The sequence below is a fragment of the Pungitius pungitius genome, chromosome 6 (genome assembly GCF_949316345.1).
Source record: "Pungitius pungitius chromosome 6, fPunPun2.1, whole genome shotgun sequence".
Classification (NCBI taxonomy): Eukaryota; Metazoa; Chordata; class Actinopteri; order Perciformes; family Gasterosteidae; genus Pungitius; species Pungitius pungitius.
The window spans coordinates 20,647,354-20,667,849 of NC_084905.1; the positions used below are offsets into that span (position 1 = coordinate 20,647,354).

Here is a 20,496-nt window from a genome sequence, read left to right on the forward strand (position 1 = left end):
ATATTCTTAAGGGAAAAACCTGCTGAATCGGCGTGTTTTATCTGTGTGTTTCTCAGCTGCAGATAGCGTTGTTTTCCCTTCGATTCTGGCTGGACTTTATGTGAAGAAGTAAAAGTCCTCTCTCTCTTTGCGTACACTGTTTGCTGGTTTAATCTGTGAGATCAGGTTTTTAGCTTCGCTGTACCCAGAGAACATCGTATCTCTAAAAAGAAAAAGAACAAACAGCCTCTATGGTGACGAATTTTTTTCCATCTGATCCAAGAGTTTAGTTAGTGGGAAACAGGGGGATTTTCTCAGCACATGAAGGAACACTTCATGCTACAGTTTATCAGAAGAAAAAAACAATTTAATTCAAAATCAGCCAACTTAGAGATCTCAGTGGAAACTTTTAAGCAACAACACCTTTCTCTTCCATAATGAGAGCACTTTACAAGAAGGCATTGGGTGAGTGGAAGTCATTCACCTGATCCACCCGATCACCTGATCACCTGATCCATCTGACATCTCTCTGATGCTCCTTGGAAGCAAACCTCTGCAGCCAGGTACCAACATCTGGAAGCAGAGGTGGAGGATGTTGAGCAGCAGAAAATGGCCCATTAGAGAGAGCATAAGAGGGATGATTCTTCTATAGGTATTTCATTTCTGCATCATGTCACATACAGAGATTGTTCTTTTGGTTTTAAACACACTTGTATGTGGGCTCAGTGGCCACCAGATGGCAGTGCGCCACCAAACTTATTTAATACCACGTGATGGTGCTACAGCCCGTTTATGATGCTGAGTGAGTGACATCGGACGAAGCGGGCTGGAATTACCCTGAATCCTAAATTATTGATCAGATGCTAAGTTTAGAGTACTGTCACAAAATGAACTATACGTCATAAGAGCAGAGTGGAACTCGTTGGTCAATTAGTCCGTTTGTTGGTTGACAAATAACTTTTTCATCATTTAATGAGTAATTCTTTGAGCCTCCGAAATGTGTGAATGTTTTTTTCTTCTTTTCTCTGTATCACATGTATGTGAACTGAATATATTTTAAAAAGACAGCAAGCACTAGAGAAAACATAGATGAAGCCAGATTATTGCACAACAAAAGTACTTGCTATACATCCATTTTATATATGATATATTTGAGTTTAATTTCAGCTGAAAAGCATATCTTTTTTTATTACTATGAATTATTTACAGTACTTGACCATCAGTCTTCCACACGCATGTAGAGCACGTCACGTGGTCACGTCAGTGGGAGTCGAGCCGGGGCTTCCTGTCCTTCTCCAGGTGGCAGTTATTTATTTCAATTTCCCTGCTGTGTTTGTCTAAATGTTTAATATAGCCACGAAAAGTGGCTTTACATGCAAATGTGGGTGATGTGTAGCTCTACACCACTCACCCCCCCCCCCTGTCATTTGCCTCTAAAAGCTATATGAACAAGGCCCCCGCACTGTCTTGTTCCACACGACTTCCCCTGCTGCCCTATAAATAGACCCATTTACATTGCATTTTATGGCTCAGCTCGCTCTCAATATTTCAGAGGCCCACCAGTAAATTTATCATTAATCATTTACTGCTGACTTGTTCATCTCATTTTTCTCACATACGCTTCGATATTACGCCGTATTTCCTTTTTTTTAATGTGTGTCTGACGTTGATAAAAATCGCAGAGACCGAAGGTTGGATGCTGTGTGGTTGGAGGAGTTTTTTTGTGATCGATCCTGCCTGGTGGCCAGGTGACCGCGGCGAGGAGCCCTCACCTGTGCATGATGTGGCGTGTTGAAAGCCAGGATGTGGCGTGGTGAAAGCCAGGATGTGGCATGTTGAAAGCCAGGATGTGGCATGTTGAAAGCCAGGATGTGGCGTGGTGAGAGCCAGGATGTGGCACGGTGAGAGCCAGGATGTGGCATGTTGAAAGCCAGGATGTGGCGTGTTGAAAGCCAGGATGTGGCATGTTGAAAGCCAGGATGTGGCGTGGTGAAAGCCAGGATGTGGCATGTTGAAAGCCAGGATGTGGCATGTTGAAAGCCAGGATGTGGCATGTTGAAAGCCAGGATGTGGCATGTTGAAAGCCAGGATGTGGCGTGGTGAAAGCCAGGATGTGGCATGTTGAAAGCCAGGATGTGGCATGTTGAAAGCCAGGATGTGGCATGTTGAAAGCCAGGATGTGGCATGTTGAAAGCCAGGATGTGGCATGTTGAAAGCCAGGATGTGGCATGTTGAAAGCCAGGATGTGGCATGTTGAAAGCCAGGATGTGGCATGTTGAAAGCCAGGATGTGGCATGTTGAAAGCCAGGATGTGGCACGGTGAGAGCCAGGATGTGGCGTGGTGAAAGCCAGGATGTGGCATGTTGAAAGCCAGGATGTGGCCTGTTGAAAGCCAGGATGTGGCCTGTTGAAAGCCAGGATGTGGCATGTTGAAAGCCAGGATGTGGCATGTTGAAAGCCAGGATGTGGCACGGTGAGAGCCAGGATGTGGCGTGGTGAAAGCCAGGATGTGGCATGTTGAAAGCCAGGATGTGGCGTGTTGAAAGCCAGGATGTGGCATGTTGAAAGCCAGGATGTGGCCTGTTGAAAGCCAGGATGTGGCATGTTGAAAGCCAGGATGTGGCATGTTGAAAGCCAGGATGTGGCATGTTGAAAGCCAGGATGTGGCATGTTGAAAGCCAGGATGTGGCATGTTGAAAGCCAGGATGTGGCCTGTTGAAAGCCAGGATGTGGCATGTTGAAAGCCAGGATGTGGCCTGTTGAAAGCCAGGATGTGGCATGTTGAAAGCCAGGATGTGGCATGTTGAAAGCCAGGATGTGGCATGTTGAAAGCCAGGGTGCGACATTTTTTCCTCGCTGGTGAAATTCAGAGCTCCTGATTTATTAAAATGCATCGTGACGTGCAGCCGAGCTCTCTCTTCTGTTCAGTCACCTCTGGTGCTGAATGCTAAATATGTCCAGGTCACAAGCTCTTTGACTCTGAGGGGTGGTGATGTTTTAGATGGCTGCTCCTTTACATTGTGTGAGTCCTGGTGATGTCATCACATTAATGTTGACTCGGTTATCAACACAAACAAGTTTTAGCGCCTGAGGCTGACTGTCGGTTGGCGGTTTGGTGACTAAGTCCCGCCTATCAAACGCATTGATTTCTTCACTCTCGGACTGTTTTTTGTGCATTTGGAAACTTGAACTTTGTGTAACAGTGATCTCCAGGTGATGTGGGGGTTCACTTTTAACACCTTGGATCTGTAGCTTCTTTTTTATCAGCTTGACTTGTTTCCACTGCTGGATGGCATTCTCATCCTGGATATGTCCTTCAAACTCTGTAGACCCCTCCCTTTACTTCTTTTTAGTTTTTGTGGAAAAACAGTCGTTTATGTTTTTACATTGAGATTTAGATCTCTACCAAAGCTTTATCTTTGTCTTTATATGTCACCACTTTGTCATGAGCTGGTCGCTAAAAGGCCAGGGACTCCTTTCCCGGTTCAGGAATCTTTGACTTTATTGTTAATATGTATTTTTTTTTTAATGTAAAAATCTGAAAACTTTTGTAGGGTTTGTTAAAAATATGCATTCAGGCGGTTACACTGATCCGCATAAGCTCTGAAACAGAGTCATGTCTCCAGAAAATCCTCCGTGGCGCCGTCACATTCGCATTCTCCACGTTGCCCAATTGACTCTTGACGGACATCCGCACATCTGTGCAACATCACAGAGAGCGCTGGGTTCCCACCACACGTCGTGGAAGGGTTCTCTCCTCTTTAATGCTGTTTACTTGTGCTTACCCGGGATGACAGGTCTCCCTGAAGACGAAGTGTGCTTTTTGGCTGTTTGACCCCGTCAACACTCACACATCATCAGCCTCCTATATAGGCAAAAAAAAAAGGCTGCATGCACGGCCTCCGCCGCGTTCCCCCTTCCTGCACGCGCCGCATGACTGGATGCCGGAATAATTCGTTTCGGGGGTCTGACTCTGCATTATCGCGCGATGCCTTGAGATTTATTTATTACGTAAAAGTCTAAGAAAAGAGCAGAAGAGCCCAGGAAGGCCTCGGCTCGCGTAAAAATAGAACGGCAGGCACAAAGCGACCGGGCTATTTTTAGCAACACGCTCCCGTCCACTGCCAGGAATAGCAGAGGAGGCATTTTCATTTCCACCCAAAGACTTGCATGTTTTCGGCAGTCTTCTGAGCGGAACGGACGGCGCTGCTGTACGTTTGTGTGCTGGCTGTGGGCTTTTTGAGGTGCACGTCATCAAAATTTTACACACTATTCCTTCTCCCATTACCCATCTACGCCGGTTTCAGCGAGCGGGCAACTCGCACTTAATGAGCTCATAAGGGGGGAGCGATGGGAAATAAGAAATGTAAAAAAAAAAGAAAAGAAAAAGGCCGAAACGGCAGCTCGGAGACTCGAGTAGCTCCCCGCGTCGGGTTCAAGTGATATTAGAATCACGCTGGGCTTGATCACCTCGGCTTTATTGCTTCGGAGGGTTCACACGGGGAAGCCGCGACGTGCGAATTAGAAGCTCGACGGAAGCATCGCTTCTGACTTCATTCGCTTTCACAAGATTGGATCAGATGACCTAAATCAGTGTGCTTGTGGTGCTGTTGTGTTACCTCGGCGCTGTGGTTTGTTACCACCGCTCTCATTAAAGCAGATGAGAGAGCAGAAGACCAATACTGACACTCTCTCATTAGTTTCTTAATGAACATGCTGGAGGGAAGGCGGGATTAGCTTAGCTTAGCATGAAGCCTGGAGAGCGAGCGGCTCCCAGGGGCGGAGGAGGCTGAACGGGTCTGCGGGGACCCCCCTCCTGCCCCTTTCCTGACGCCGCAGGTGTACAGGTCCTGGATGGAGGGACGGGTCGAGCCGGTGGTTCTCTCTGCAGACCTGAGGACGTAGCCTGCTCCTGTCCATGTTTCATCCTAACATCTTCATCTCATCCCTTCAAACCGTTTGGACATCTGAGCGAGATGTTTCTTGAGTTATTCTGTGAGGTCACAGTGACGTTGATCAAAAGGGTCGATATCGGGAGTAAGAAGGGTCTGATTAATCCTCCTGTTGCACTTGCTATCCACACACCACCCCATCATCTCTTTCCACACCGATAGAGCATCACACCTCTCACCATACAGCGGTAGCAGCGGGAGGCCTTCAGTGCGTAGATGCTCGGACGACGACCTGAACTTTAAAGAAATCTAACTCTGACCAAACAGAGGCCGTGATCATCATCCGTGAAGGCATTAGTCCACTCGTGTTTTAGCAACTGAGGAATGCCGGGAATTAGATCTCTCCTGTCATGTGAGGCAGGATGATGTGCTTCGATTCCCTCACGCCTCGGTTATTGTGACGCCTCGCTTTCAGTCGAGCTCCCCGAACAATTGTACAGCGATGTAACTCACTGACCAGAAGGAACGCGTTCTTCACACAACACCCGGTTTGGGCTTAATTTCATTGACTGACAAAATCATTTTGAAATACTTTTAAACCGCAAACTCGACTTGACGTTAGAGTATTTAATTATATAAATAGGTTCAAACAGGACACCAGAGAGAGATGTTTTTAAATGGCTACTTTCTGTAGTTACTGTTCGATCACAAATGCTGTTTGCAACCCGTCTTTTTGATGTTGATAACTGTGCGTATTTTTCTATCATTTTTTAATTGCATGTGTTATTCTTATCAAAGGTGCTAAACAAGCCGAAAGTCGTTTCAGCATCTTTTAGCAATAACTTGTTATTGGTGTTTTTTTGTGCGCGTGTGCGCTTTACAGTGCCAATTCAAGAGTTCCAATTATAGCTTCGAGTGGGAGGCGACGGTAATAAAATAATAATTCGACGTGAAGTAAGAACTCCCATGCTGATAAACACACAGAGCAGATAGCAATGAGCGCTCATTAAAATCTCAGCGAGGACTGGAACGAGGAAGAGAGAAAAGTCTGCTGGCTGCAATTAGCACGCTGTCACTTTTTTACAAAGCCGCGCACGCCTTCAGCACGTCGGATCAGTTCCCAACAGCATCAACCCAATTGTTTGCTTTTTTTTTTGTGTCTTTATTCTGAAAGCGTTGCATAATAAAGCACAAAAAGCCTCCTGGATTTGTGTATCTGTGAAGACTATACACTCTTCTGAATCGGTCAGTTCACACCACTGATTCAATCAAACATGACGCACAAAATATAAGATTCTCGTGTGATGCTTCCTCCCCCCTGCCCCCCCTCTCTTGGTGCTCTGCAGAGTAGTAAATAACACTTTAATGTCACTGTCCTACAGCGTCAACGGCCCCCCAATGCGAGGACCACTGCTTCATCAACCCGGACCTTCTCTTTTTAGACTCTTTGGATTCACTGGAAAATCCACGGCAGTTTAAATGCAAACCCGTTTTTATGAGTTCCTCGAGCTCTCCGGTGCATACGACCTGTATTTACTGCGCTGCAGCAGCCGCAGGTAATCAAATGAAGCTTTACCTGCCAGAGTTTATTCTGAAAGATCTTCCTGCAATTCAAATCACCCCCAAAGCAGTGGTTTGCAGTAGTTTGTTCCTGAGTGCATTAAAAGCCGCTTCTTCACACGCCTCCTCCATTATTGTGTGTGTGCAGTTTTGTGTTCATTATTTTGTATCCGTGGCATTTGTTTGTGGATGATAAAAATGTAAAATAATAACTGGCCTAATCTACAGAAAAAGGAGGCCGCATTTCTCAGCCAGATTTGGAGTGTCTGAGACAGCCCGACACCCCGGTTTAACGCTCGAGATGCTCACCTTACAGGTGCAATGGCGTGAAGTACATCTATTCCAGTGAGCTGGCGCCGTCGGAACCAACAGTTGAAGAGAGGAACCAAAATAATCCTTATTTGCCCCCAAAGATCATTTTACATTCCGAGGATGCAGTGACCTACCAAACACAACGCCAAAGTTTGATATGAATATTTATTTAAAGACCGGAATTCTTACAGAAATAGTCATTTTAAATCAATCTTTAGTGGCTTTAGTGGCATATTTTCTATTGGAACAGTAAAACCTGTGCTGTCTTACAATATAACTAACCCCATGAAATGATATTTAGTACATATTTTCCATCAATGGACAAATCATTTTCGATTAGTGTAATCACAAGCATCATGCAGAAGCCATGAATCCCCTTTTGGTGGACTGATAGAAAGACGTAGCGACGAGTTTGGGGGTTTGAGTACATGATACAATTGGGATTAGGTAGTAGACTTTAAAGATGGCTGGGCAATGACACCCTCGGCTCAATGATTCTGTCCCTTCGGTGAAACGGAGACAGCCCAGTTTCTTTTGTTCTTCCCTTTCGGATCGTTCTCCCTCTTCACATCACTTCAACCAAAGAGAACAATGCCAAGAGATGAAGTCTGCGGAGTGGCTGTGCATGAGGGCACCAAACTAAAAGCTAAAAAGAAAAAGGAACACGTCTTCAAAAGAAACATCCGAAGGCGGTAAACAATTACAAAATTGATCAGTGAGACTTTTAAGGCAAAAAAGTTGTCTGAAATAACACGTAAAGACGTCATATTACGATTATTTTTAAACCCACTGATTCATCTTAAGTTATAAAAAGAAATCTTCACGTGCAAACTTAATGCATGCTACAACCCCGCCTCCCCCTGCAAACAAACATCAGAGTAAAACAGGATATTCAATTCAGCATTCAATGAAACCACTTTGCTATTGTCACAAAGGTACAGTAAGCGGCGTTGGCCGCGTGAAGGTTTAAGACGCCGTGCTGACTTCTCTGAGCTCGTTGGTTGTTGTTGTCATGTTTTCTCCTGCACAATAAATAAATGCTTCTGATTGTCTCTCCAACACAGACGAGGAGAAACAGGGGATTTCACACGTGACAAACAAACACGCCGTCATATTCACTCTGCACCACATGGGAGACTAACACGGGTCACGCAGGCGTGTGATGCGGCCGAGTTTCCTGATCCCGCCGCAATTCCGACAATCTCATTTGAGATAACGACACGTTATCGGTTAGCTTCTCTGATGAGGACTGATTTTAAATGTTGTATAAGCAGCCAAACAGCCAATTAGCAGGCTGATTGGACACTTTTCCTCACCATAGTATCTTATTACCGTTAACTAGCTCAACACTGCAGGACAAGACGAAAGCTCCCACGTCGAGTGCATTGAACCGCTTGCCTGTTAGCGGTTAGCTTTCGCCTTTTGACGTTACACCACGGACGTCTAATTTATTTCATTTATTCATTTAATTGCACAAAAACCTCAATTAGATTCAAAGAGATTCTTGTTTAAAAAGAAGTGAGCTGAAAACATTAAAAAAGGTTTGTCAGGTATGGCTTTTTAAAAAGAGCTCGTGGAGCTAACCTTAGCTTAATTCGCTACGGTTGAAGCTAATTGGAACCCGCTAGCTTCTAGCTTGACATGGCGATGGGGAGGGAGGATGATCTGTTCGATTTAGCTATCAAGTCTATCAATGCACGGGATTTTAGTTTCAAAATAATCCTCGAATGCAGAATGCTGTAGAAGGAATTCAATTCTCAGAACTACTTTGCATCCTCGACCTTTAAGGTCACAGGATAAAAAAAAAAGGCTTTTAAAGCCGCCAACGCACACGCTGCAGATGTCACGTCTGTGAAACCCCTGTTTTCTCTGAGAAAACAAGCACAAAAATAAAAAACCCTTCACTCAACCCCGGCCTCGTTATGTAAGCGTCATGCATGTTTCATATATAAATACATGTACTGGATGTACAGTGTATATACGAGAGTGTGGGTGTGAGATGAAGTTGACATTATGTCGTGATGAATAAATGAAAGGCCCTGCCTTGTGTTTTAAGAGGAGAGTCACAGAGTCTTGGCAGTTCGCTAGAAGTAAACTCTCCAGAAAGCATACGCACAATATATACACAAAAAATGACTTGTTACTGCCTGATCTGGACTCATCCGGCTCAGTCTGGTTTTGCTCCACTTTAAATCCCCGATCTGAGACCAGTACTACGTTGTGCAATCCGCCACTAGACAACAACACAAAAGAGTACACGATCCACCAGACCACGCGTCCCCACACCGAGGGACCCTGTTGGCTCTTCTTCGGACCAACAATGAGACGCTACACTTTGCATTGGGTGCTTTTCCACAGTCAGTGAATCAAACACAGCAGGTGGAGGTGGGAACCCGGTCGGGGGAGAAATGTTCATTAAATAATTAGCTTTTAGTCATTTGTCCAACTTTCAGTGTACATTTTCATCTTTTCATACATGACAAGGCATTTTAAAAACTATGATCCCAACCGTGTGGTTCTGGGACCAATGATTTAGCTCCAGAGTGATTTAATGACACACAGGAAACTAAAATGACTGATTATGCAACAGCTCCAGTTCTCCGTCACAAAGGACCGTCTCACTGAGACTCAGAGCAGTGAGAATGTTCTAATTATAGCGCACGCTTAACACTGACGTTGACTTTTTTGTTTTTTTAATAGGCTAAAATACATTGATGCTTCTCAGTCGCGTCTGTTTTTTCCAGACTTTCTCCATCGACATCCAATCAACGAGCACCTCAATCAACCCCACTTCAAAACACCTGGGTTCCTCCACGAGGTGTCAAATTTCGGCAGGTGAATGTTGCTACGTAGTGAATCGCCTGGTCTACTTTGAAACATTATAATCTAAACCATTAGCTTATAAAAAATACAGGCCTGTCGTTCATGATTTAAATATGAATAACTTATGTATAAACATGAATAAGGCCTGCTAGTCATGATTTAAATATGATTACAGGCCTCAGTATAAAACCTATATCATCAGTCGAGAAGCAGCAGTACACACACAGTATATTGACCGATACACAAGAAAAAAGGCAAACGTTTGTACAGTGTATAAATATCTGAGAAAATGTTTTCGCACGCAGTTTATAAGTCGATAAGATGTGAGATGATTTTGAGGCATAAGTTTAGAAAAACGTTGTAAACCTTCTCTCACGTTGACTCCTCCACTGAACGGGTGGAGGGGGCGGGGGGAGCGGGGGGGGGACCTAAGGAGCTCTGGGAGCAGAGAGAGTCCGATGTGTGGGCGGCAGACGGCTTGTGCTTGAAGTCACTCTGAGAAGTTCTCGTGTGCACATTGACGGGAAGAACAGCAGCGAGGTCACGTTTGAGTTCCGCCCCCCCCCCCCCCCCCACTTCCCCCCCCAAACCTCGGCTGAAAGTGGCAGTGCAAGTACCTGGTTTGGATTGGAGTGTTTCCCCGTTATGAAAGAAGAGTTCAAAACCTCCTGGAGACAAAGGAACGTTTGTGGTTTGCTGTTACCATGGTTTCCAAAGGGGGTTATTTTACATTTGATTGTTTCGGGAAAATGACCCTTTTCTTTATCCCATCTCCGAGTGGACTTTCCACCTGGCAGCAAAGCTGTCAATCAACACCAGGGTATCTATTTAGATTTATAAAAAAACAAATAAATACCACAATAATCAAGTGTTTGATGCGTAAACTTTTTTTTTTTCTTTTTCTGGCGACTTCCCTCGAGTAGGTGAATAGCAACCTACTTCTTTAGGGAATAAAACAGATTTTAACATTGTTGGACAACCAAAACCCCCCCCCTGTCCCAGGCACTACTTCGGGGGCCTGCGTGGTGTAAAGTAATTGGTTGGTTAACTGCTTCCTGTGGCCATGTTCACAGTGGGCTGCTTCACCTGATCTGTGCTTTCATTCTAAACCTACGTCACAACGTGAGAAAAGTAAAACCGTGCCCTCGACCCCCCGACACACCCACCTTTTGTTATTTAAAACACCTTTTTTTTTTTTGGCAATATCAAACAAAGTGAGAGGTAGAGAGACATAAAAAAAAAAAAAAAAGTCTTGGGTGGTGAGATGTGTGTTTTTGACTTCTGGGCTGGGGGGGGGGGGGGGGGGTCCACGTATCCAACGCCCACAGTGGATGTCAGAGAGTAGAAGGCGGGGTTCAAGTCCCTGCTGCATTCGATGTGTGACCCAACTCACCTGGAGTGGAGGTCGGTGGACGGGGGGGGGGGGGGGGGGGGGGGGAGGAAGGAGGAGCGTGGGAACACATCGGGGTGATGGGTTGCTTCTTAATGGAACATGGCAGTGGTGGTGATAGTAAAGGAGGGAGGGGGGAAGGGGGGGGGGGGTAAAAGGCCCTGAGTGCAGGACAACAGTGCATGCTTCTCTTAAAACTAGCACATGCTCCATTTATATAAAAAGAAGAATAACAAAATAAAAACACACACGCTCTGTAAATGAAGAATGTGGCACCGGGGGCCTAAAATGTTTTTTTTTTTTTTGTACAAAGTCACAACTTTCAGTTTCTGCACCCGAAAAAATAGGAATCTGAAAGGTTTTCACATTGATGGGTGGAAAATTCCTCCTGAAAAAAATGCTCCCTTCCATTCCTCAATTTTGTAAACATTTCAACATTGAGCGACGCAATTTTTTTTGTGAAAGAACGAGGAGAGCGGAATCAGTGTTTCAGTCCGACGTGTCCGTCCGGTCCACACTCCCTGCTGGGGGGGGGGGAGGTGATCTCAGACCCCCCCGCACCGACCCCTTGAAGTCCCTTCCTATACAAAGTGGAAGCGTCCCACTCAGGGTTGTCCCGTTAAATCGTTCCCGGCCGTGCGACATGGCGTCCAAGAGCGCGGGGTGGGGGCCTCCGCCTTTTAGATCCGGCTTACCCGTCTGCAGAGGAGCGGGTGGAGGGCAGGCGGAGGACAGGGGGTGTACGGAGGGGGCAAGGGCCCGGGCTTGATCCCCCGGGTCCTCATGTAGGACAGGAACTGGTCGGGGATCTCGGCGAGCACTTCCTTGGCGAGGCGCGCCATGCTGAGGATGTGGTTTCCCCGCCGGTCGATGTAGTCTCTGAAAGGAACGAACTGTTGAGAGGAGAGGGAAGGGAACAAGGTGAGAGGAGAGGAGAGGACACGTGGGGACAAGCAAAGACTCCCCGTGTCCCCTCCGGGAGACGCTGCCTACCTGAACGATGTCCCGCTCGGCGTATCGTCCTTGGGACGAGATCCTCTCCTCGTCCCCGTCGAGCTCAATCATTTCTGAGGAGGGAGAGCACAACAGTCACCGCCTGCCTGTGTGTGTGTGTGTGGGGGGGGGGTCATGACCCCTACATATAAGATAAAAACACGCAGCCATTAGCGTCTCACTGGTTACGTGAGTGTTGTCAATGCCAGACGTGGCATAAGACCCCAGGCTGGCGTCAATGAGCATGAGGCCATCGGGCACAAAGAGGGAGGTGTGTGTGTGTGGGGGTGTGTGTGTGTGTGTGGGGGGGGGGGGGGGGGGGTGTACATGCTGGAAAACTTGTCACCAGGAGGCAACAACGTGCAAAACACCGGCTTCGTTAGTGAGCGAGCGGGAAGCCTGTTAAAAAAGAAGAATGAAGACCTCCATTTCTTCACATCCACACGACCCCGGGGGGGTCAGAGGAGGAGGAGGATGATGAGGAGGAGGAAGAGGGAGGTGAAGGAGAGCTGCACAAGGAAGGGATGAACCATGTGGGAGGGCAGATAGGAAGTAGAATGAAGGCGATGGATTAATGCATGTACACGCACACACACACACATGCACAGACACACACACACACATGCACACACACACACACGGACACACACACACACACTTACCGTCAAATTCCGCTGGTCCGACCCCGACTATGATAATTGACATGGGCAGAGACGCGGCCTGTTGAGGGGGGGAAGGAGACAGAATAGTCATAAAAGGCGGAAGGGGGTTGGCGGCGGTGCGGGGGCGGAGGGGGGGGGCGTCTCTCTTTTCACCACTCGCTATCTGAGGCGCCGCAGGCTGTCGGTGAAACACCCCCCACAAATGACTGCGAGCCGGCGCTCCATTAAGGAAAAATTTAATAAAGCCTCTCGTCCGGACAGAGTTCTTCTAATTTCATGCATCTACAACTTTGTCTAAATCTCCCAAAGCTCGACAGCTTCAAAATGACTCTCATTTAAACACTACCCCCCCGCCCCCTGCCCCCCCCCCCCTGCCCCCGAGCTGCAGCTGAACCCCCCTGCATCGCCGTAATATTAAATCTCAGTTCAAGTGATGAACGGAGCTTTTTAGAGTTTCATAACTTCCCTCCTTATTAGATGAACACCCCTAAATTGCTTGAGATATAACAAGTAGGATGGGGGGGTAAGGGGGGGGGGCTCTGCGGGCTAGTAAATAATTACTCTTGAACATTAATTTAGAATAACATTACATCACGTAGAGGCGATGAAGAGCCGCGAGAGCACTAAGGCTCCAAATATATGAAAAGATCGAGTCAGATACGGCTAATGAGGTATTACATGGGGGGGGGGGGGGGGGGGGCAGGTGACAGGATCCTCACTCCACTTATTGGTGAACACGGGCAGAAGGGAGCGAGGGGGGGGGGCCGCACTAAAAAGTGAGCGACAGCTTCTCATATCACGCCTCTCACATGGTGCGGGGGCGCCTTGGCCTCCATTAGAGGCTCAATCACTGCCGGGGGGCCTCCGGGGGGGGGGGGGGGGCTCCACACTAAGTTTACGGAGGAGTGCGATGCGAGCCCAGTGGGGGCGGGACAGTAAAGACGGTACTCAGATCATTGGTTGTGTACATTGACGATGGACTCCTTGGTCTGCGCCATGTCCGTGATCACGCCGTCTGAGATGATGAGCAGGATGAAGTACTGCGAGCCGTCCGTCATCGCCGACGCGTACCTGGCATGAAGGGGGAGAGGCCGGGGGTCAGAGGTCACACCAGCGCCATAGGCTCTTCTTTATGCTTTTTATTTAAATTAACGATGATGGAAACTGTTGTTTTCTGTGGAAATCTGCCTCTTTATCGAAGAAAGGGTGCATTATGGGAGGAGTAGGATCCCCTGTTTTGTTAAGCTTGACCTTTTGGAAGTCAGGAAATCATTATTTCAACTCTTGAACTCTTCTCAAACCACAGTAATTAAATAGTCCCATGTGAGATGATCAGCTCTCAGTCATTACGTCTTTGGGAAGAATTGGTTTCAGGCGAAGGAGAGAAGAATGAATAAAGTCAAACTTTCAGCTTTCAGTAGACCTTCAGTGGACCTTCAGTGGACCTACAGTGGACCCTCAGTAGACCTACAGTAGACCTACAGTGGACCTACAGTGGACCCTCAGTAGACCTTCAGTGGACCTTCAGTGGACCTACAGTAGACCTACAGTGGACCTACAGTGGACCCTCAGTAGACCTTCAGTGGACCTTCAGTAGACCTACCTGGCCACGTGGTTGATGACGGGGGAGAAGTGGGTGGGTCCGTAGAGACGCACGGATTTGAGGCTCTGGTAGTAGGCCTCCATCACCCCCTCGATGCCACTGCAGTACGGGTTCTGTGGATTTCCATTCTGCACAGAACCAGAGAGAAACAACCAAGGAACCCGCGATGAGTTAAGGAACTTCAGACGATCCTCTTTGTGACCTGCGTGCAGGTTTGGGGCGATGGCGCCATGCTGCTTCCGATGGGTGGTGACACATTCTTTCCACCAGCAGCACAAGGAAATTTCATTCGTTTAACACAATGGACGCTGACTCCAAACATGACTCATCCCTCTCTTTTTCACATTTGTCTTTAAGCAGCTGCTGCAAACACAATTCTGCTGAGTCAGGAGAGCCTCTCACTTTGTGGGTTTCATCTTGTGTATCAAGGCCAAATAACAATCAACACAGTATCTGGCAAACTCTAAAAGACGACTTTTTTTTCCCACTTTAACACTGTGCAGCCCAGTTGAAATGAAAAGGGAACATGGTGTGGTTTCATTTTCAGTGACAGTGGGGGCTGAAAAGAAAAAAATGTAAACGCCGCGTCCCTGAAAGAGAAATAACACATTTTACACCTTTTATGTCCCTTCATGGGGAAAAGGCTGAAATTACATCTCATCCTTCGAAAAAACCCGAGTGGCCAAACTATCCAAAGCTCTCCAATACTATCAAAGCGCCTGGTTTACGAGGCGGTGGAGGGTCGCGGGCCCTTTAAGGTCAGAGATATTGGACCCACTTTGGGGAATCGACAGGTTGAGTCACGCTACTCCCAACGAGGAGCGGATGCCTTTCGGTTAAAAGACGACCAATTTGAATTTCAAAGCTGCTGGAGCATCGTTTCATTCATGCCAAAATGTGTTACTTCTATATTTCAACATTTCAAAATAAAAGCCTTTAGCCTCTCTTTCCAGCTTCGTGACACAAGGCCGCATCTCCTCTGCTGCAAATCAACGCAAATCAAGTTCGATGGGCGCAGGAACCCAAATCGGCGAGGCTGTGGCGTGAGTTATTTGGGGGGGGGGGGGGGGGGGGGGGGGTGTCTCCCTCACCAGGGCGAACTCGTGCGAGACGCGCCCGTCCGGAGGAAGCTTGGCGCCGAAGCCCAGCGCCGGGAACATCTTGTCGCTGTCGTAGTCCTGGATGATCTCCCCGACGGCCCTCAGCGCCATGGCGTAGTCGTTCAGGTGGTACGGGCTCATGTAGTGGAGCGAGGTGGGCTGGGACGGGTTGCCTGGTGGTTTCAACACACACACACACACACACACAGATCAGTGTAATCACACTCACATATTCAAAAGGAGGTGAGCGGGTGGAAGGGGGTTCACGTGCAGAGACTGGAGTTTCGGTCAAAAATTTCTCCGGGAGCACTGAGCGGCACCGGAGGCCCAAACGATCTCATCCTCAGACGAGGATGGAGCCGAACTGAACCGAGCCTCTGCCGCGTTTTTTTGGCTTCTGCCCGAATGAGAGGACGAGCCACGCCACCAAAGGACGTCGCCCATCAGCCACGTCGCCGTGACGCGAGGACCTCTTGCGCATGAACGCAAGAAGATGCTCTTCAATCCAAACGAGGAAAGGTAAGAGTGGTCCAAACAAAACGCGTCCATCTTTAATGACATCATTGGGGTCACATTTTCTGGATTCATCTTCATTTGTTTTCTTTTTCCTTGTAGTATATATATATACATATATATATATATGTATATATATGCATGCATAATTATTATTATAAGCATTACATTCAGCCACTCTGAAGGATGCAGAAAGCGGATGTGATGGTGGTAAAGCCATTCCTCCTGTGACATAACAATGTGCAGAATTGTATTACATATATTAACTTATTACATCATCTCACGCAAAAATGAGAGCATCGCTCATCGGTGACAACGTCTTCGGCGCTGAATTGCTTGTTTTATTCCTCATTAAATAGTTGTCAATGACAAATGTACAGCGGTTTAACAGTGGGCCTTCATAACCGCTGAATTGGAAATGCAATTTGAAAAATGTGGGTGTAATGAGTTTCCCTCTCCGCCGAGACACAAATAGTACGACTTGTGTTTAAAGAAAACTTCAAACTGAGCTCCTCAGAAGAGAAAAGTAAAAGATAACGTTCATTAACTTCCAAACATTCAGCTGCTTTGCTTCTTTTTTTTTTGTCCAACTGAGCAAAAGGAGGATCGATAAAGTAAGTCAATTAAAACCGACTGATGAGGAACCACTGAAGAGTTCACATCAAACACATTTCATCAACCGGTAACAAACCAGCAAAGTGCACTCGAGTGATTCCGTTCCAACACTCACCGTTTGATGCCGTGAAATCAATTGCCACTGTGAAGTTAATCTGAGTCCTACAAGAGAGAACAAGTCACGTGAGGGGGGGGTAACGCGGAACCATCCATCGTGCAAAAAAAAAATCACACCGCAGCGTGTTTTTCGCAGCTGTCACTCTGAATGTCGGAGTCGGAGAACTCACCCGCCTCGGATGTAGTCCAGGAAGGAGAGCTCGGTGTCCACGAGGCAGGAGAGGAGGGTCACCTGGAAACACAGGTTTTACTCCAAAACGTCATCGGCACGTCATTAGACGCGTGTTTTAAATTGTTGGGATTTAGCTGGTGAGGTCACGTGGACATTTGACAGATTTGAACAAAGTAAACATGTCTGAATGTTGTGATGTTAAGGTGTTAAATACCATCTGGTATAGATAAGTATTTCAGGTAAGTCGGGTGAAAAATACATCAACGGAAGCTGCTGACTCACCGTTCCTGAGTTCTGGTACTTTTTCTTCTTCTTCCCTTTTTTCTTTGGATTTAGAACCTGAAGAAAAAACAAAGCTTGAATCCCCCGTGTGTCCTGGTCACAAAGACATTGTTTTTAAGGCCGCACAAAATCCTGATCACGGTTATTCAGTTTAACACTGACTACGAATCATTTCATCTAAAAAACACGCTTCGAGGAGACAGCTCCCCAAATGAACGTTTTCATGAGCCCCACCACGGTGGATGGTTTGAGGGGGAATGTGCTGATATATTTTGAGGGACCAGGTCCACGTGTCATCAATAAGTCAGAAGGATGTATTCAGTCCAAGGAGATGATATCCAACCGTCACATATTGAGAAGAACTTAATATGTGGAGGATCTCAGATGCAACAGCCAGGTCTGTTACACTGTTTGAGAGTCTGTACTTATATATATAAGCTTTAATTCCTCACTGGCACATCATAATTACTTCTTCCTGCTCTCATCTTCATCAAAACAAATCTGGCTAATTGGGGGATCTGCTTAACGTGAGCCGAGTTTTTCCTCGGTCGCTGACATCAACTCAAATTAATGTTTTTTTTTTTTTTTTTCTCCCTCCAAGTCGAGTTTTCCATAGTGAGCTGCCGCTAAGACGCGAGGCACTGAAGATGAGCGCCAAGCATCAACCATCATTAACCTTCCATCGACGCGCTGACTCACTTTTACTGTTTATTTACATCTTTTAAAACAGGCGAGTGAAAGTTTGAAGTGAGACATTAACCATCAGCGTGGTAAAGGTGTCAATAACTACCAGTACCCCCCCCCCCCCCCCCTCCTCTTCCACCCCCCCCTGAGGTAAGTCCTTTTCCTCACTGGCTAACTGCTGCGTATCTCTGGTCCTCACTCGTTTGAAGGGCTGCCTGAGGGCCAACACTTGGTTTTCATGGCTATAATTTGAATTAGGGTCGCGTTAGAGTCGGGGGGGTGGGGGGGGGGGGGCGGAGGATAATAAATCCTTGGAAGTAAAACCCTGTGTGTGTGTGTGTGTGTGAGAAGGGCATCACCTCGTAGATGTGGAACTGTGACTGGCTCCTGGACATTTCTCTGTAGCTGGTGCTGAAGTCGCCAATGAAGTCGTGACTGTAAGTGAATGAGGAGAAATGGTCAGTGTCCCAGTGAGCGCATGGGGATGATGAAATCCCATAATAACAACAATCCAAGAAGCCATAGTAACAGTAACAGCGTCTCCGGCTCACTGTGCATTAACAACAACACGAGAGAGGGACCAGGGGCTCGAGCTCCTTGGATACCGCAGGCGGGGGCGTAGCGACCAATTTAATCATTTCACGGAGATAATCAGCACGGTCGCCATCGGGGGAAGGAGGAGAGTGGGGGGGGGGGTCAGAAATATCTTCGGTGTCACAAAACTGCCCCTTGGACCCACCGTCCTCCTGCACATGGAAAGGATGAACATCAAACATCGCCTCCGTTCCCCGACCGCGCTTCGGCCCGCGTTAATAGTTGATGGGGATGTAAAGCAGTGGGGGAGGGGGGGGGGGGGAGATGAGGGAATGAGGGCCTACAAGGACATTCTGCAGAGAGGCTTTAATGTATGAAAATGTGCCGTCGGGTTGATTTTCCTTAATCTGGAGAAACGTGGCGCCGTGCGGGATTAACGCGATGGCGGTGCGTAGAGATGGACGAGCAGTTTGAAAAAGGATCCCTCACCCTCCGTCTCTGTCCCAGTCGTACACCTCCACCTTGATGCTCCTGCAGGGAAAGAGAAGAGGGGGGGAGGGTGGGGAGGGAGGGGGAGGGAAGGTGGGAGGAGAATCCCATTAAAAAATAATTACCACCAGTGATTTACAGCCTGCTTTTCTGCTGAAAAAGCTGGTGGCCGGTCCGTGGACGGCAGAGGGGGGGGCGGGGGGGCAGGTATCACTATTGCCCCGACCTGCACCAGAACTCCGACCAACGAGAGTCCAACAAACTCACGGACTGAGGGCAAATTCAGCCACATTTCCCCAACCACAGGTCAAGTGTTTGTGAATCCGTACCTGTCGTAGTCCCCGTTGCACAGCGCCCTCACGGGGATCTTGAAAGCCTGCCACACGGGATCCAGCGTGTTCTTCACCACCTCCGTTTTGTGGCAGATGGTGTACCTGAGAGGAGAACATCCAGAGCAGTCAACGCGGGACCAAACAGCCACGAAGTCACTTGTTTCTTTATCGATAAAAAAGGGACAAAGAAAAGCTCCTCTTCATCTCATACGGTCCGTAAATAACAATAACTGATGTTAAATATAAATGTCTCCCTTTGAATTTCTGCTTTTTTTTTTCCTACTGCCTCAGAAGACGAGCTCGACGGAGCAGGTCTGCATCTCACGGCACACAAAGACGTTGTTTGGAAGTAAAACCACAGACACATTCGTGCATTCACAGCTCGGACGTTTAGGCCTCGTCTGTAAACGCAACAAAAGAGACGCTCCCCCCCCTTTCGCGTTTCCCCCCCCTCCGTCAGCCGCGTCCCGTCCCCTCCGCCCGTCCTTCCCTCTGCTGCTCCGTCCCGTTAGCGTCTGCCAGGCGGACGTCTCGGCGTGCGGCACGCAGCGTTGCGTAACGCCGCGTAGGCCGTCCGGAGCGTACGTATCCTCTGGATGGGAGCTTTTTGGAGCGTGATGAATCACTCTCAGAGTCCATGTGCATTTCAGGCATGTTGACTTGCTCTGCGTGTGTGTGTGCGTGTGTGTGTGCGTGTGTGTGCGTGTAGCTGCTGTTGTTGACGCGGGGGGAGAAAACGCTCGGCGACTTACGATCCGTCTTCGTTGCTGCGGTAAAAGACGAGAAAAGGATCCGACTTTCCGAAGAAGTCCTTCTTGTCCAGCTTGTTGCCACAAAACTGCAGCATCACCGACTCCTGGAGGGGAGGGAGGTCAAAGGTCACAAGGTGACCCTTTAGCTATCAACGGATCGTTACACACTGCTGAAAACACTGATTTAAAAGGTTGATTTGTACCTTTTTGTTATCACTTAAATGTAATATTTCAGTTTTACAGTACAGAAGCTATTCGGATGGTCTCAAACCAGTGCATTCTGGGATATCATCTTCAATCTATAATTAACGATGTGCAGGGCTTGTGAGATATTTATTACAATTAATACCCCTATGTTCTAGTTTTTGATTGAGCAATTTTCCTTTGTTTCTTAGAAAGACGAAGACAAAAAAAAAAGCGGGACCTGATCAACTCCTCTGATTGCTGCAATGCATTGTGGGATGTAGCGGGTTTCCAGGAGAGAAAGGGGCTTACAGGGGCCTCGATGGCGAGCTCTGATTAGAGACACCGCATCGAGCAAAAGAATCCGTGCACGCGGAACACGATGCCGACACACGACATGGTGACCAATTCCTTTAAGACTTTGGGTTTATATGTTGTGTTTTCTTTTTAAAACGGATAGATTTTAAATAGACGAAGCCCCAGTGGGGCTCATCGCAGAGTTTCATCCT

The 20,496-nt window shown here is 47.5% G+C and overlaps 1 protein-coding gene across 1 annotated transcript in view; it reads right to left on the reverse strand.

The window, feature by feature from the left end:
- Positions 1–11,021: 11,021 nt before the first annotated feature.
- The window catches only part of LOC119196309 (copine-8-like), a 30,377-nt gene continuing 20,902 nt past the window's right edge, over positions 11,022–20,496 (reverse strand). Inside the window, exons 8-20 of the mRNA XM_037451873.2 lie at positions 19,805–19,908; positions 19,050–19,154; positions 18,721–18,762; positions 18,057–18,132; positions 17,014–17,070; positions 16,730–16,791; positions 16,558–16,604; positions 15,306–15,487; positions 14,215–14,342; positions 13,580–13,682; positions 12,612–12,669; positions 11,950–12,023; positions 11,022–11,849 (exon numbers count right to left, since the gene is read on the reverse strand). Of these exons, the coding sequence (XP_037307770.1) occupies positions 11,637–11,849; positions 11,950–12,023; positions 12,612–12,669; positions 13,580–13,682; positions 14,215–14,342; positions 15,306–15,487; positions 16,558–16,604; positions 16,730–16,791; positions 17,014–17,070; positions 18,057–18,132; positions 18,721–18,762; positions 19,050–19,154; positions 19,805–19,908 (1,251 nt within the window). The 3' untranslated portion in view covers positions 11,022–11,636. The remainder of the gene's footprint in view (positions 11,850–11,949; positions 12,024–12,611; positions 12,670–13,579; positions 13,683–14,214; positions 14,343–15,305; positions 15,488–16,557; positions 16,605–16,729; positions 16,792–17,013; positions 17,071–18,056; positions 18,133–18,720; positions 18,763–19,049; positions 19,155–19,804; positions 19,909–20,496) is intronic.